This window comes from Schistocerca americana, chromosome 3, assembly GCF_021461395.2.
Source record: "Schistocerca americana isolate TAMUIC-IGC-003095 chromosome 3, iqSchAmer2.1, whole genome shotgun sequence".
Classification (NCBI taxonomy): domain Eukaryota; kingdom Metazoa; phylum Arthropoda; class Insecta; order Orthoptera; family Acrididae; genus Schistocerca; species Schistocerca americana.
Genome location: NC_060121.1, coordinates 229,332,236 through 229,350,096, shown reverse-complemented (window position 1 = coordinate 229,350,096; position 17,861 = coordinate 229,332,236). Strand labels below are relative to the sequence as shown.

Sequence of the window (17,861 nt, the reverse complement as noted above, 5' to 3'; positions counted from 1 at the left end):
ACTAAAGACTCGTTCCCACACAATAAGTGCTGTCTTTTCTGAAATATGTAATGCATCACTAACTCACGGAATTTTTCCAGAAAGATTAAAATATGCTATTGTTAAGCCCATCTATAAAATAAAAAAGGTTTTGTATCTGACAGTGATTCAGATTCCCTGCCTAGCACGGGCGTGGACATGTCGGAGGTACTACAGCTACGACTGACAGCTGCGGGCTGCCATCAGAAGAGGGGCCACTGCCAGTATATACGCGTCACGTGGTATCACTCAATAGTGACCGTTTGACACTGAGCCTGTTGTCCGGGCTAGTAACACAACTCTCTCCTTGCTGGACTTTGTAGTTTTTTGTATCATGGCAACAGCCAAGCTGACAGTTTGTTTCTGGTCTCGAGTAGTTACCGATTTGGAGCTGTTGTATTGCTACACTGACTTCATTATGCCGCGTAGTTGCTAGTGCTTCATTCACTTCATGAACCCAGCCTACTGCAGACTTACAGGAATGTGTGTCCCTTTCCCTGTGGATCTGTGTACGCACCAGAAAAGTGATGATAAACAGTTTCTACCTACGCCACGAAGGACAGAAAGAAAGGTCACAGGAAAAATGTGTTAAAGACTAGGATGACTACTGTCCTGACTATGGCAGGAAGTGTCTTCCACTCCCAAGAACCAAAAACACCTCTGACTGCAGTGGGCATGTGAATGACAACACTGACATGCAGAGTGCCAAGATTTAATGTTTTGGGACAAGATCTGTTATCAAGTTCTTCTACCATCAGGCTGTACACTTGTTCGATAGCACCACAGGGTCACAATCTGACAGCTGATGTGGTGAGTGCCATAGTAGACACATTAAGTAAGAAGATTTAAGGTGGCATTGGGTACAATACACAATTTCTCAAGAATATGAAAGGCTACAAATATATTAAAGTTAAAGAGTCTGAGGAATTGCTGCTCTCTCAAGCAACACAAGCCATATTTCAGCACGAACAACACCCTTTACAGGGAATGTGCATGTCTTCATTGAAGAATGAAATGTGCAACTGTTTCCTCAGTGTGCACATTCACATGACATGTCAGCCATCAAATATGCCTGAGGTATGGTTGACTACCAACTTGCTCACTGTAACCCCCTGGTAACGACTGTTCACATTTTGGAATATGCATGGATGGAAATTACACATGGACATTTCTAGGCCCTCCTGGGTCTGTGTCTTGGCATTTAAGGGTTGGGTTGGGTTGTTTGGGGAAAGAAACCAAACAGCAAGGTCATCGGTCTCATCGGATTAGGGAAGGACAGGGAAGGAAGTCGGCCGTGCCCTTTCAAAGGAACCATCCCGGAATTTGCCTGGTGCGATTTAGGAAAATCACGGAAGACCTAAATCAGGATGGCCGGACGCGGGATTGAACCGTCGTCCTCCCGAATGCGAGTCCAGTGTGCTAACCACTGTGCCACCTCGCTCGGTTTGGCATTTAAGGGCTCTGATAGCAGCACATGGGACTTCATATCATACCAAATTCTCGGAAGCAGAGATAATGCTACAATCCTAATCATGCATGTATTGTTAACACCCATCTCCTGCTCACCACTTGCGATTGCCATGTGGAGGATCTGGGTTCAATTCTCAGTACTGCTAGGGATTTTTTATTGGTGGGAGGACTGGAATAAGGTTCGCAAAGCATTGTGATGTCAACTGAAGAGCTACCTGAATGAAAAACAGTCATATCAAGGTCTGAAAAGCTGACAATGGCTTGGAGAATAGTGTGTTGATCCCGTCCCCCCTCATACAGCACCTCAGCACCTGAATGACGTCATATGACAGACGACGACATGGCAGCTGGTCAGTGGTGGTCCATTGGGCCTGAGGGTGGAGTTCAGTCTTTTTTTGGCATATTGTTATCACTTATAGCCTCTGCTATTCAGTTTCTTGTCGTGAAATAATCAGAAAAGTTAGTATTAAAGCAGTTTAATTTTTTTCTATTATGCTTTTAGTATATTTGCAATATTATAAAAGTTGTACAACTTTGCTCCTGCCGTTTGCCGATAGCTGGCGACAACGGTAAGTAGCGGTCGAAAGAAACAGATTGCAGATGTCAGGCAGTTAGCTTGGACCTCAGTCAACATAACTTCATCCAAACATTAGTCGATTTGTGCCTGCAGCATAAAGGTGTTCTTGATTGAAAATGTCAGTTTATGAGCCTAAGTCTTATCATTTGCGGGAGGTGTTACAGTTTTGTTTCAATATGAAGAAAACAGCGGCTGAGTCTCATTGCATGCCCTCAAGTACGTCTGGTAGGGGCGCTATTATTGAAAGAATGTGTCGTGAGTGGTTTCAAAGTTTCAAGAATGGTGATTTTAACATTGTAGACCGGCACAGTGGTGGAAGAGAAAATGTTTTCAAAGATGCAGAATTGGAGACATTGCTGAGTAAAGACTTATGTCAAACTCAAGAAGAATTGGCACAATTAGTGGGAGTGACATAGCAAGCCATTTCAAAACGTCTCAAGGCTATGGGCATCATTCAGAAAGAAGGAACTTGGGTCCTTTGTGAGCTGAAACCAAGAGACATTAAGCGGCATTTGTGTGTTTGTGAACAGTTGCTTCAGAGGCAAAAATGGAAGGGATATCTGCATCGCATTGTGACCGGGGACAAAAAATGGGTTCATTACAATAACCCTAAACACAAAAAATCATGGAGATATCCCCGACATGCTTCCACGTCGATGGCCAAACCGAATAATCACGGCTGCAAGATCATGCTCCGCATTTGGTGGGACCAGCTCGGCGTTGTGTACTATAAGGTGTTAAAACCAAATGAAACAATCACAATTAATGCGTTTGAGCAGAGCATTAAAAGACAAACGGTCACAATACAGCGAGAGGCACGATGAAGAGATTTTACAGCACGACAACACTCGATCTCATGTTGTAAAAAGAGGTCAAAACATACTTGGAAATGTTAAAATGGGAAGTCTTACCCCACCTGCCGTATTCTCCAGATATTTCTCCCTTGGACTATCGCCTGTTTAGATCAATGGCGCATGGCCTGGCTGACCAACACTTCCGATCTCATGGAGAAGTCACAAATTGGATCGATTTGTGGATTGCTTCAAAAGATGAACAATTTTTTCAATGCGGGATTCATACACTGCCTGAAAGATGGGAGATAGTAGTGACCAGTGATGGAAAATACTTTAAATGATACATGTGTTACCAATTTGTTTCTTTAAAACCTCAAATGTTGGGAAAAAAACGGCGGAAGCAAAGTTGTACATCTTGTAGAAGTTGAAAATTATAAAAGTTTGTATAAAATGGAGAACAATAATAATTAACATTACTTGTTCGGCCCATGGAAATGTTTTATGACACACCTAGTGTAGTGGCTTGGTTATGTCTGTGAATGTAAAAATGTGAACTTCAGGAGCTTACATAAAGAGTACAGCATACAAAAAGTAATCACAGAAAAGAAAAACTGGCTCTACAATAAAAAGAATCACAATTATGAGTCAACTGAACATACTGACACCATACATCAGATTAACCTGGGATATTATGAAGTTGTGATGTCATATGATTGCAAACAGGAACAGAACTCTAACAATATTTATTTTGCATATATATTAGTTTTTGGAATGGAGTTCAGGGTGGCTGACAGATATTATGTCTAGCTCGAGGGATTGGTTAGATTAAAAAATGACAATTTAGTTGCACAATGCTGAAACCAACAAAAGTGTGAATACAAAATCTTAGTACTGGTGAAAACAGATCTGTGATGCTGCCCAAAGTCTGAACTAGGTCGAAAGATGACAGTTCAGTTGTGAGCTGGTGAAGAAGTATTGAAGACTTCAGATAACCCAAAGTCTACATACACAACAATATGATGATGAGGACCCATACTCTGAGGAGCGTAGGGGATGATGCGGGAGACCCGCACCGCCAACTAGGCAAGGTCCTAGCGGAGATGGTTTGCCACTGCCTTCCTCCGACTGTAATGTGGATGAAAGATAATGATGATGATGAGGAGAACACAACAACACTCAGTCATCTTGAGGCAGGGAAAATTCCTGACCCCGCCGGGAATCGAACCCGGGACCCCGTGTGCGGGAAGCAAGAACACTACTGCAAGACCATGAGCTGCGGACACAATACTATAAATGTACATTCATTTATGTCAGATACACTATCACATGCCAATTAAGCCTACCATACAGAGCTTCCCCCATAACAATCTGAGGACAATTTCTTTACTTTAAAAGAAATTTCAGTTACCAAATTTGTTTCTTATTACACTGTTCACTTAAATTAGAATTTGACTGACTGAGTAATTTACAACAATGTGCACTAATACTATACAATTTCACATGTCTGTCTTGGTACTTGGTACCATTCACAGAAATTAATATCAAAACAACCTTTGCCACAACATGATAGGGTGTTTCTCATAACTTAATCAAAGGTTATTTGATGGTGTAAATTAAGACTTTTCCAACTTTGCTCCACAGAGCATCGGCACTCCTGGGCACCCCTCAGCTCACCCTCCAGCAGGTGGAGCAAGTATAGATTATCTGCCAGGAGGCCAATGGTAAGCATTCTGCACAAGCATGAGGTACCAGAGCACCACAGCCCACACATGTTCAGCCAGCACAGTAGGATCGACATAGGGGATATGCCATTGGCTATGGCCCAGCTGCAGATGTGTCATCTGTTTGCCCATCTGTGCCGATGGGACCCTTGCTGTCCATTGGTGAGTGCGAGAGTTGGAACAACCTAGTATAAATGATTGATTAAGTACACAGATGAGTGATGTGTGTACAAATTGGGTCAACTTAAGTGTTTGATACCAATCATTGGCTTTCACCCACAATATAGTACTAAGTGACAGTCTTTGCTTACGAACTGAAGCTTCTAAGCATCCAGAGATTAGGCATTATCTTTGGTTGTCCTTGTACTGAGGAAAAAACTGTGATTGCAATTTATCTGATCTCTGAATTATAGAAAAACAAAATTTCTTTTCGAAATTAAAAGTTTAGCCCAGTTTGCTAATTCCTTTTTGTGATCAAATGTCATTTTGTGTCTTGCAGTTGTGTAACATATTTAGCATTTCTTTTATTTCTTTGTTTTATTCCCCTGTTTCTTAGACCTCAGATAATCTATAGTCTAAGCCTTGTTTCATTAGTTTGTTATATTGGTTATATTCACAACATGGATCCAAAATTAATATTAAATAGTTGTATATTGTGGAGTGAAATGTAAAATTTTTACTAATTTTAGGTGTCATCAGAGGCAACTGTAGATGTCATATATTGGTAACAATATAATACTGACATGTTTCGTCTCAACATCCTTGCATCAGCTACATGTGAAGGTGTCAGCAGTATAATATCTGATGGTCCATCAGGCACTGTACATGGTTTGGGAGGTTGTGGGTCAAGTCTTTATGTTGTAGTTATGATGACATACTATTTTTGCTACCGGTTCTCTGTTAAATATCCATGAAACTGATGTTTTGAAACAGATAGTAATTGATTAGTTTTCATTTGGCAGAGAGAACTGTGGTGAATTTATTACGTATAAGGGACAGTCAGGGGTGCCTGGAGTGATAATGGAAGTTGGTGAATCTTGTTTTGGTAAGAAGAAGCATGGAAGGGGGCTGGGGCATAATGTTGGTATTTAGGTTTTTGTGGCTGTTATTTTGGTCGGGGATTGTGATGATTATGCATCTATTATGTCACATAAGTTTGCCTCATAAGAGGGGATGGGAAATAGGGGCTACAACTGTCTTGTGAAACATAACATTGAATTTAAAGACGATGAGACTCAGGCCTGTACCAATACTATTGAGGGATACGGGGGAGGGGGGGCTGTCGAGTCTGTTGTTGGGAGCACGAAGAGGTGCTATTCCATCTTACGGACTCATCTTGATGAGCACCATTGGCAGAAGAGTGTTACTCAGGATGTCCGAAGGAACTTTGCATTGTAATTCAGAATAACACAGGCACTGCAATATTGTATTTATCCGCTGACACCGGGCAAGTGACTTCCAAGTAAAATGTCTGGTCTCCCCTTCACGCAAATATACATAACGGATATATGAGTACAGACTGTGGACAGCTCGTTGGCGACATATGGAAGTTTGGGTCCGGTCACGAGTCATGCTCGGACAGCCAAATGGTAAGGTGACCACTCGCGATAAGCGGAAAAACTAGGTTCAAGTCCTGGTGTGGCATAAATTTTCATTGTCATCATTCCATTATACAGCTGATAGTAGTCCACATTTCATAGAGGATAATGATAACATCTGAAAATTCTCAATAATGTACATTTACTTGCACTGATACACAATTAAATTAGGGGTGATGTATTCTTTGGCAGTAACTGTGAATTACAAATGCTGATCTGCTATGAAATAAGTTATCCAAAACACTCATAGTGATAACTTATAAAAATATAGTTTCGTAAGAACCCAAAAATTCTCAAAAATAACCTATTTCCCACATTATTATACGACGAAATTAGTGAATGATTGTTTTGAATGTGGAGAGGCCTACTGTTCCCAAAAATTTTGAAAGAGCACAAATAAGTTTAAGCCTACAATTGACGACAACAGTATGAGTTCATCGTGGCACTTGCAAATGTTCAAAATTTTACAATACATCACAATACAAATGGGTACTGAAGATATGATTAATGAAAGATTATGCAGAAGTAACACTACAGTAAAATATGTGAATCTAGACTTTCAAATCAGCACACAAGTCTTGCACATGCAGTCCCACAATAAGGAAAATGGTGAAGTCAATTTTGAATATAAATAAACATGTGAATTGCACAAAATTTTTACTTAGCTATTTCTGTGCCAACTTCTACACTGATGTGCTGAAGAAGAACACAGCAGCATGAGTTTATCTCAGACAAAATCTCGAAAATGTGCAGCACCAACAAAGCAAGTCTCTGCCTCTTACAGCTAACAATGCAATCTAGTCTTAAGTTGAGTAATATAGGTCACCTGATGTTAGTGCCAGTTACAGTTGGTTTGCTCTAATTTTGTACTTTCTGCATTTTTGAAACATTGTATTGTGCTTCTCTGGTTCATTTGTTTCCTACGTTAACATTATCGTGAATTTGCGGTTGTTGTTTTGGACTTCAGTTTGTTCCCACACAAAACACCCAATTTCCTGCAGTTGTCTCGTTAGCTTCAATATTTATTATTAATAATCTGTATTAGTTGACCACAATATTACTGCATCTGGAAGTGAGAACACTTCACTCAGTTTATCATAAGTCAGAACACAATTGGGCTTGACAGTAAAAGCACAACTGAAAGCACTGACAGTGCAATGCGTCTTCCTTAATCACCACTTTATCTGTTTACAGTAATGTCACCAGGTGTTTCCGATAATGCTCACATGCAATGGTATCATCGTTGAGTAGTACGGGTTGGATTGGGTTGGGTTGTTTGGGGAAGAGACCAAACAGCAAGGTCATCGGTCTCATCGGATTAGGGAAGGATGGGGAATAAGTCAGCTGTGCCCTTTCAAAGGAACCATCCCGGCATTTGCCTGGAGAGATTTAGGGAAATCATGGAAAACATAAATCAGGATGGCCGGACGCGGGATTGAACCGTCGTCCTCCCGAATGCGAGTCCAGTGTGCTAACCACTGCGCCACCTCACTGTTGAGTAGTACGATTCTGATGTTTATACTTTCACTTCATGGCAACATGTAATGTTACTGATCATCATTTTCAAATCATTTTTGTGTAGCTTCTTAGAGCTTCATATGATGTCACTTGTCAAAGCTGACGAGCTGTTTTGAATGCTCCTGTTTATCCCACAGATGGACACCTCATTCATTCATTGCACTGTCATCTTAATCACATGCATTTCTGCCCACAGTAAATGAGTTATATTTTCTTTCTTTTTGTGGAAGGAGGAACTGCAAGTTTCAATAGCTAGTGTTTGTGTCCTCATGTAGGTATGAAACCAAAGAGACACTAAACAACACAACATAACTGAAGAGTGCTCTGTTCAGGTCTTTTGGCATTTGAAATGTAGATTAAAAAAAAAATAAATAAAATTAAAAAAAAACACTATATGACTGCAGGTGTACACAGGTAACAGAGAGAACAAATAAACGTATGCAAAATGTTTACGTAATATGGTACTTTACCTTACAAGTTACTTCTATTGGAATCATTCGAAGAAGGAAACGAGTCTTTTGCTTTTTAGATGTTTCTATGTCTTTAAGAATATGCTGCATTAAATCTACAGGATCATCCAACTGAAAAGAATAAAAATCCTCTGTAAGTAACCATTCATATGGCAACTTAATACTCTCTACTTGATACGGCAGACATGGAAACTGGTATACTGAAAATATTACCCTGTGCAAAACGTCATGTTATGATTACTCAAATCATAATTCTGGGAAATACTTCCCGCTATACACAAAGTTACAATCTATTTGGAAAATTCAACAGTCATCTGAGAAAACAATGAGGTATGCATTAAAGAGTTATTTTGTATCATCCTTTATGAGTTGTCCTGCTCAATTATATATCAATCCATTTCATGCAGGCCAACAATAATTATTAATATGTTTATTATTTGGTATTTATCATAGAGATATGTACACTATAATGTGATTATGCATCCATGCAATATATCTATGAGCTTGCTGGTGCACAAAATTTTTCAATAAAATAAAGACGCAAAATTCATAAGCGAAATTTACCAAATGTGAATATGCAAATAAATAAACCACAAGGATTGACTGACAATATAGGAGTCCACAAGCAATCAAAACAAATTTCTATAATCAACAGACTCACATTTGTACGGATGAACAGGCAGTTATTTGCTCCTGATTCAACAACTTGGAATCTTCTTCCGTCAACTGTTTTCTTTGATTCTGCCTTAATTGATTCTATTTCATTACTTAGAGCTGTTTCAATTTCTCCATCTGATTCCTCATTTGCTTTCTCAGGTCTTTCTCGCCAGTTTCGTGACTCCTGCAAGACAAAGATAGTTGTCATGTTAGTATACCAGCTACAACCAAACATACATTATCACTTAAGTTATATATCACACAATCTGTATTGTATTAGTAACAATCCAACAAGGCAGTCATCCTGTCTTGATAATGTCATCACCGATGTTGAAAAAGATGTGCACTAGTTAGGGTTCAATAGTTACTTTCACTGAGACCATGAAGATGTATGGTTAAAATTAAAAATTAACAAATCTTTATCTTATTGAATGAAAGCAAAGCATATTAGGCTACTGTGTGATCAAAATATTGACTACAGGGCACAGTTGCAGATGATTAGATGGAATTATATCCTGCTTGAAAGTGAGAAAAACGGATGGATAGATGGATGGGATTAAAGGGGCAAAACTAAAAGGTCATTGGTCCTTTAATTCTTTGTGTGTCAAGCTGGCAAAGGACTCGACTGTATCGAATAATGGAAAAAAAAACTAAGAGACAGAAGAAAGTACAAATGAGAGGGGAGTAAAAGGGTGAAGATGGGAGAGCTGCCCTGCCCAGAAAACAGATGAGGACCATGGGACACATTATGCAACTGGAGACACAACCTCCGCATCTGAACAGTGCTCCCACATCCTCCACTACCATAATAAAACTACCTACATGGACAAGATAACATGTAAGGAAAGAGAACAATGACAAAGTGTGTCTGTCAACCAATGACTGATGTAAAAGAATAAGAAGATTTAAAAAGAGAGAAAGGGCAGAAACCAGGCCAGACCACTGAGCAAGGGCAGCTGTGAGCCCTGTCCGTCGGAGCAGGCAATGGTGCAACACTCCAATCCCTCAAGGGGCTGAGAAGGCTGACATGCCCTACGTCACAGAGGAGGAAAAAACCACTTTCACAGGTAAAATGTAAAATCAAATCTGCCACTTTGGCATCATCTGATAGCATCAAAGGTAGTGTTTCAGCGAGTTTAACTTTTGTCATAAGGTGGGCAAATTAGGGCACTCCATTAGGATGTGAGCCATAATGAGTTGGGCACCTGACTGACTGTGGGATGGATCCTCCCACCCTATGATGTGGCTGTGGGTCAGCCAATACGGATCCGACAGAGGACAGTCAACTCCCTGCAATAAGCATGTAGGAAGACTGCAATTTGGCAGTGGTCTCCTGTATGGTTTGCAGTTTATTCACGAAACCTGGGCACACCAATCTGCATTCCAAGTCTCCCCAACAATTATAAATGTATAGTCGACTGCAGGTCTGGTTTTGGAATCCCTGTCTCCAAAATCGGCATCCTGGTAGCCAACTCGGCCAAACGATTGGCATGTTCATTCCCTGGGCTACCCAATGAGACTAGGGGTCCATAGAAAGACGACCGGCTATACAGCATGGTGGAGCTCATAGAGGAGATCTTGAACAGTCACAACCAATGAGTGTTGACGGTAGCACTGGTTGACAGCCTGAAAAACTACTCAAGGAGTCACTGCCAAATAATGAGAACTTGCCAGTGCAAGAATGAAGGTGGCTGAGGGCTCAAGCGATGCCCATCAATTCTGCAGTGAACATGCTGTATCCATTTGACAGGGAGCATAGTTCCCTCCCACCTTGCATATGTGCAGGCAAAACTTGTTTGTCCGTTGACCGTAGAGTCATCGGCCAAGGATATTCATAAACAGGCAGCGAAAAACCATACAGTCTACTTAGTCTTTCAGTCCAATGGAGAGGTTGAGGCAGATCTGAGGATGGAATACATACAATGAGGGCTGGTGAGGGTGGGGGGTCGCATGCAATTTCTCACTGACAAGAGACGGCAGTGGGGAAAAATGGAATTCAGAGCAGATACTCTGTATGTGAATGCAATCGGGACTCCAGACCTCGGCCTTCATTGTGGGATATACAGCTCCCTACCAGGAAAAAGGACAAGGTAGTCCAGATTCTAGGGGACAGCAAATGTGTACAGCATAGCTAAGCAGCAGCTGTCAGTACTCGCTCTGTAGGAGACAGACACACGCCTCCGCTTTTCATTGGGCCGGTACAAAAGGCACTGTGACAAGTTGGATCCCACTATGGTGTATCAGTTCCAGAATACGCAGTGCTGAAGGTGACGCTTAGCCATACGCTGGATCAGTGTAGACATCACCATTCAGAGACACCAGGTACACCCGTGAAGTACTGGTGTCCATGTAGGCATTGAATCTTCACCCAAACCTGCGAAGGAGGAGTACGAAGTCCAATGGTAGCAACGTGCTGCTCCCAGCACCCTTGTTTCTGTGGTTTTATGAGATCGCGGAATTCGACATGGAGTCGTTTAAAGGCAAGGATTTCACTTATGGCATTGGAGAGCCTGCCTGTGATCTCTAATGGACAGGGGTCCACCGAGGTACTGTCTTCTGATGGGCAGTCCTAAGGAAGAGCGCTGAGTCAGCTGCCGATTGAATGGCTGCAGTTGTGCTCTGGACAATCACACTGATACCTGCATGTGGCAGGATGTGAAGGCTGATGGCAGCATCCCAATCAGCTTTGAAGGGAGCCCTTCTGGTTGGACACACAGGCAAGCGACGCCAATAGAAAGTCAAAACAATCAGAAAATGATCATTGTCACACAAATCAACATGGACTCTCCAATGGATGGATGGGACAAGACCTGAGCTGCAAATGCAAAGGTCAGTGGTAGAATAAGACCCATATATGCCACACAGAAGTGTGTGGGAATGATCAGTATTTGAGAGGCAAAGATTGAATTCCGCAAGAAAGTTTTCGACAGTTTTACCATGGCCAATGGTTGTAGTCCCACTGGGCAGTGAAGTCATTATATATTAAGAAGGGTGGAGGAGCTGAGAAAACATTGTAGATAATGCATTCTGGGACATTTCATAGTTGGGAGTGAGATACACATTAGAAATGGTAAATTCCAGAGGTGCTTTCACACAAAGAGACACAGCTACCAAAGTCATATGGAGTGGCACATGTTTACTACAGACAGGGTCCAGAATGTATGTGCAAACACCACCTGACGATTTTCCAGAGTCAGTGGGATTCTTGAAATATCCCTGATAGCTGTGGAGGGTAGGGGTCCACATTCGTGGCAAACAAGCTTCCTGGAGGGAAGTGAAAAAAAAAAAAAAAAAAAAAAAAAAAAAAAAAAAAAAAAAAAAAAAAAAAATGGGACGTGCACTAAAGACGTTGTAGCGCTCAGCCAACTGGTGGAGAAACCACTACAGTTCCATTGGTTAGTGGATTGGTGGGGCGTGACAGGGCCAAGGAGGCATGTCATGCTTCAGAGCCACCTGCTACCACAGGTTGTGTAGATACACAATCATACACATCTGCTCCAAATCAGGGTGTGTTGGAGGGGGTGGGGTGTCTGGTGCCATAGCAGTCACCAGGAACGCTGCCTCGTATACAGAGGTGGAACATCTGGGATCTGGCAGCACTGGGACTATCAAAATTTCCCTGTTTTTTTGGAGGACTTCTTCTTGCCTTTAGATGATTTAGACTTCTACGAGGGTTTGTCTGCCCCAAATTCTGGAGGACAGAGGAGGAATGGGAGGTCCTATGACCTGCAACGTATGGCTCCTTCTGCCACTGGCTGGCATTTGCTTGCAGGGCAAAAGATCCTGGGTAGGTAGCATCTCGAGGGATCCCTTCCTGGTAAGACTGCCAGAGAAGGGCATTGCTTCTCCAGTTGATGTTTGGGGACTGACGTTTCCAGAGGCTAGGGAGTCATTACTCCCAAAGGGAGTGAGGAAGAAGCAGTAGAAGGATCCAACCACCATGGGAGCGGGTAAAGTCGAGCAGCCCTGAGGGCCCGATGTAGAAGACATGGAGGCTGATGGCACAGTCACTAAAGAGGATGATGTCATCATAGCAGAAGCATATGATTGTATTTTTTATTGGCCTCTTGATGTGTGAGGTGGTCAAGGTCTTGTATTCCTGGATTTTCTTTTCTTGTTTGAAATCGGTGCAGTCTGATGAATAGGTGGAACAGTGCTCCTCACAGGAGGAGCACAAAGAGTGTACACGTACGGCTGACAGCCACAATTCCTACAGACAGGGCTGGCATTGTAATGCAAAGACAAATGTCCAAATCGCATATGTTTGTAGCACCGCAAGGGATGGGGAATATACAGTTTGACATTACAGTGATACACTATCACCTTACCTTCTCAGGCAATGAGTCACCTTTAAGGGCCAAATGAAGGCTCCAGTATCCGCTCTGTTATGCTTTGGTCCCAATTGGACATGATGGACAAAATGGACACCTCATCACCCCAAATAAGCGTGCAACTTGTCATCAGTCTGCCAAAGGGCTTGCCACAGTGGTAACACCGGTGCCAGTTAGATTACTGAAGTTAAGTGCTGTCGGGCTCGGTTAGCACTTGGATGGGTCACTATCCGGGTCTGCCAAGCGTTGTTGGCAAGCGGGGTGCGCTCAGCCCTTCTGAGGCCAATTGAGGAGCCAGATGACTATGTGGCACCCCCAGTCACAAAAACTGACAATGGTCAGGAGACTGGTGTGCTGACCGCACACACCTCCATATCCGCATCCTGTGATGCCTGTTGACTGAGGATAATGCGACAATTGACTAGTACCATTGGGCCTTTCAAAGGTCAGTTCGGACAGACTGTCATTAGTTTGTAAAGGAAGATGTCTGTGGCAAATGATACCTAAAACATAATATATTAGTCAGACTTTCATGGTGGGTTTATAGTGATAGGAATGTTACCCAGCTTGTCGCAGGTGAACAGCACCCATGACTGAGTAGGGAAGGACATTTTAAGCAGAATGGAGCCACTATTTCAGTTTTGAAATCATTGCCACTTTCCCAAACCTGTCTTCAAGGTGTTCAATGAAGAGCAATGTAGTCACAAATGAATACCCATTTGTCCTTGAACAAACCAAATACTGGGGGGGGGGGGGGATGTCATTTCTTGCCTTGTGACTGAACTCTATGCCCCTCCCATGGAATAGCTTATGAAGACACTGACAGTGCCAGGTGAATCCTCTGCCATGGTACGGCCCACTCCATATGGGGGATCTCCCATGGACACTACCCACACGCAGTAATGGCTACTTGGTTGCCTTGAATACCCATGCCCCAGCCATGATGGGCACATACTCTTTGGCGAGTTTACAGTTGAGGCACCAACACTGTGAAATCTGTGTGGTCAGGGGGCTACCATCAAAGAAGTACTTGACATACCTCCTCCCCCCCCCCCCCCCACTCCCCATATCCCAAAAGTTCAAATATGCACTGCACTGGGCAATCTTCCTCGAATAATTTAGGAAAGAAGTAGCAAGTCAGACCCAACAACGGACCCATATAATTAATAATGGAAAGCTGTAGATGGCCGGAAGGTAAGAAAGCGAGTGCCTGAAACACAAACCCAGATCCAAGCTTAATCAACATGAAGACAACCATACAGTGGAAAGGTAGACACAAAATAAGAATAGCAGAATGATAGACTTGCAGCACTTAAAGGAAAGTACCGCTGCAAGGACAGAGGGCCCATGGTGGCCAAGCAAGTATTCCCAAAGGAGATGTGAGCCACCCTCCCCCCCCCCCCCCCAGAGGATGTGGGGGGGGGGGGGGAGGGGGAGAAGAGGAGGGGGGCATTGAGGATGCATTTACAGTTTTTATTGATGTACTCACCCAAAGTTTTAAGAACTGTTACCCAAAGATTCTGAAAATAAATAAGGCAGCAGTCTGAAAATATGACTCTACATCCATCCGTAAGTGGTTCACACCCAATCTACACAGGCTCAGAACATCAGTTATAATTTATTATTATAAGTATAAAAATTATGATGCAGACAAAGCTAGTTACATCATATTGAAAGGTTAAATGCAGATTAGAAATTAGGTTAACAAAATGTAATTATATTTAGAAGTCCCACAACACATGTAAAGCTGCTTGGAATGTTGTAGAGCTCAACTGGGGAGAAGCAAGGATTATAAAAATAATGACTGTAATGCTAATATCACACCAGATGAATTCATCACATATTTGTTAATGCCTGTGATATAAGCTCTTTTACTGCAGCTGAGTCCAATTATAAATGTCAAGTTAAGCGACACCATGAAATGAAATGCAAAATTAAGCAGCTCAAAAGCATATATTTATGGTTTGCCTAATTTTGTTGTTGTTTCCCAGCATGTTTAAAAATGACAGTGGACACTCCATTCCAGATAAAATGAGGTAAGTCATGTCCAAGTAATTAACATCAGTTTCCCTAACACCCATTCTTTCGAAAATAATAGAGGCCAGCAAGCAACTCCAAAGCCATAGAGATCTACCTGCTAACAATATTCTCAGTTCTTCTCAGCATGGATTCAGACACAGCTTAACTTTGAAACTAACGGAAAATATAATTTCCTTTACTTGCAGCGGAATTCTGTAAATAATTTTTTTTAATTATTTGTTTTGGGATGCTGCAGTGTTTTTTGTTGTTGTACATTAAGTTTCTCCCTGCCATAAAGCACCAATTTTCTGTAACTGTTCCCATTAGTATCATGTTATTTTTGGAGTGAGATGTTATTGTGTCATTTTTATTTTTGTTTGTGTTTGTTGGCATGTGTATGTAGTGACATCATTCTCATAATTTTGTATACACTGGAAGTAGCCATTTGTGCCATATTGATGACATAATGGGTCAAGTTGATGGGTGGAATCGGACTCTCCTCCAATGGCCAATATGATGCCGTGTAAATCCATATTACACGCACGTGACACCACTTCTGTTGCAGCTGATAGGGCCTCAGATACCTCATGAAGAAAAGTGCAGAACAACTCAAAATTTCCAGTATATGATTTGGAGTAAACAAATTAACCACTCTGAAACTGTAAATACTCTTTTCAGCCTACGTAACAATGTCCTCAGTTAAGCTTCATCTTGATCTGAAATCATCTTGGGAAACACACTAACTATGTGCACAAAGTTAGTCGGTCACCTATTTGCTAAGTAAACGTATGACTTGTGCACCCGAAAAGCTACTACTGAACTCTTATGATGCCTTTTTTACAGTCACCTCATGTATGCAGTGCTGTTATTGGGGCAATTCCTCTGCATTACAGGACTATATATTAAAAAAAAGTCATATCAGAAAAACTTTAAAGTGCTCAAAATACTGACAACTGGATCCCTGTATATTCTCAACTGCTTGGTGCATATCAAGGAAAACTATAACAGCCAGAAACTGTGAAATACTATAGCCTACATAAGTAGGACACAAATCAAAGGTACTCTGACACACCAGTTACTAGGCTTAAAAAACCGGAAAGTTACATGTACATAAGGATACAATTATTTATATGTTACTAACTACAATATGCAGTGTATCACTGTGTGTCTCCAGAAACATTACAAAAACATGGCTTGAAGAAACAGGTTTCTATACAACAGAGGGATTTAAAATGTGTAATAAAATGATCTAATCTGCTCAAATTGCTATATGATCCGAGAACTATACTATTTCAGCTTTTCTTAAAATGTTTATTGTGTCATATTGCTTTGCTTTAATTTCATAACATATTTATACTTGACAATTAAAACCTCTGAAACATACGTCATTCATATTTGTTAAAATGTTTTTCTCATCATGTGTGTTATGTCACATTGCTGTATCTCCTTTTGTTCTGGATGACGCATTTATATTTAATGAGTGTTACACATGTGTAGTATAAAACAAACATATTCCTTTAAAATGTTCAAAATGTATGAATTACTGTGTGGCTATACAATGTGTGTAGAATGATTTAATCAATTAGAGGTAAAATGCATGAAGATGGGTAAATATATATGACGTCAAACGACATGGTGGCTCAACAGTACCTTTATACCATGTGCATGGCAAATAAAGTTCTATGACAGGATAAAATAAGTGAGGTGTTAAATGTGTGGTTTACGCACTGCAGCCAATTAAAAATGAACGTGTGCACCACTCTGCGCGCATGTTTATGGATTCAACACACTGTGAAGGCGGCAAGGTGTCGACTACCGTAATCATTGTTCTGTTGTTTAACTTGATGGATGCATCAGTTGTGTGTTAGGACGTGTACCATCTGGGGTTAAAGTGTGGTACTGGACCCCCTGAAATCTTGCTTGTAACATACCCTGCATTTTAGTCTTAGAAACACTGGTATGTCCTTTCGCAGAAAACAATAATATCGCTACACTGTTTAATCAACGCCTGCAGGCCATATTGATTAGTGAAAACTCGTTAACATTCATATTACTGTTTTTCAGAAATATATAACACTATTTCAATCTTATTACCCTCTCGTTTCCATATAACTGGTCGGCGTATTCATTAAGTATATTATACGCCTCTCTAATACAGTCTTTCTCCCTAATGTTGCACGTGCAAATAAAGCCTTTCAGTCCTGGTTCCAACGTAAAGTTTCTCGGTTTCTTCGATTTGTTTGAGTAATATCCAGGTTTGCGTCTTTTCTGGTACGAATCCATTCTGGTTTTAAACTACGCTCACTATTATATTTATGTTACTTGTTAACGATTCACTTAGCTTTAAACACGTATGTAAACAAACTTTGCAGAGATATTCAAGTACTCAACAGGGAAAAAATTACAACACATACCAAAGAGGTACAATACTTCCATGCCGCACCAAAGATCGTGTAAGTATTTCACCAAAGTTTTAAGTGTCCTCATGTTCAATATTTACTGATAATAAAGGGGCACTCACAAGTTCAATACTATTGTCAATACCGAAAATATTGACAGAGCAGTATTGACAGGGAAGAAAATTCTCTCCGTTTAACAGTATTTGTTGCTCAATTGTTCGCGTTTCGCGAAACAGCATCAAGGCGCTAGCGTGCATCAAAGAACATTTGCATTTTGCATTTTCTATCA

At 41.2% G+C, this 17,861-nt stretch overlaps 1 protein-coding gene across 1 annotated transcript in view; it reads right to left on the bottom strand.

Moving 5' to 3' along the window:
- LOC124606786 (THUMP domain-containing protein 1 homolog) overlaps nucleotides 1–17,569 on the bottom strand; it is a 31,616-nt gene extending 14,047 nt beyond the window's left edge. The window contains exons 1-3 of the mRNA XM_047138850.1: nucleotides 17,268–17,569; nucleotides 8,828–9,007; nucleotides 8,167–8,277 (exon numbers count right to left, since the gene is read on the bottom strand). Coding sequence (XP_046994806.1) covers nucleotides 8,167–8,277; nucleotides 8,828–9,007; nucleotides 17,268–17,456 — 480 coding nt within the window. The 5' untranslated portion in view covers nucleotides 17,457–17,569. The remainder of the gene's footprint in view (nucleotides 1–8,166; nucleotides 8,278–8,827; nucleotides 9,008–17,267) is intronic.
- Between the last annotated feature and the right edge of the window lie 292 nt (nucleotides 17,570–17,861).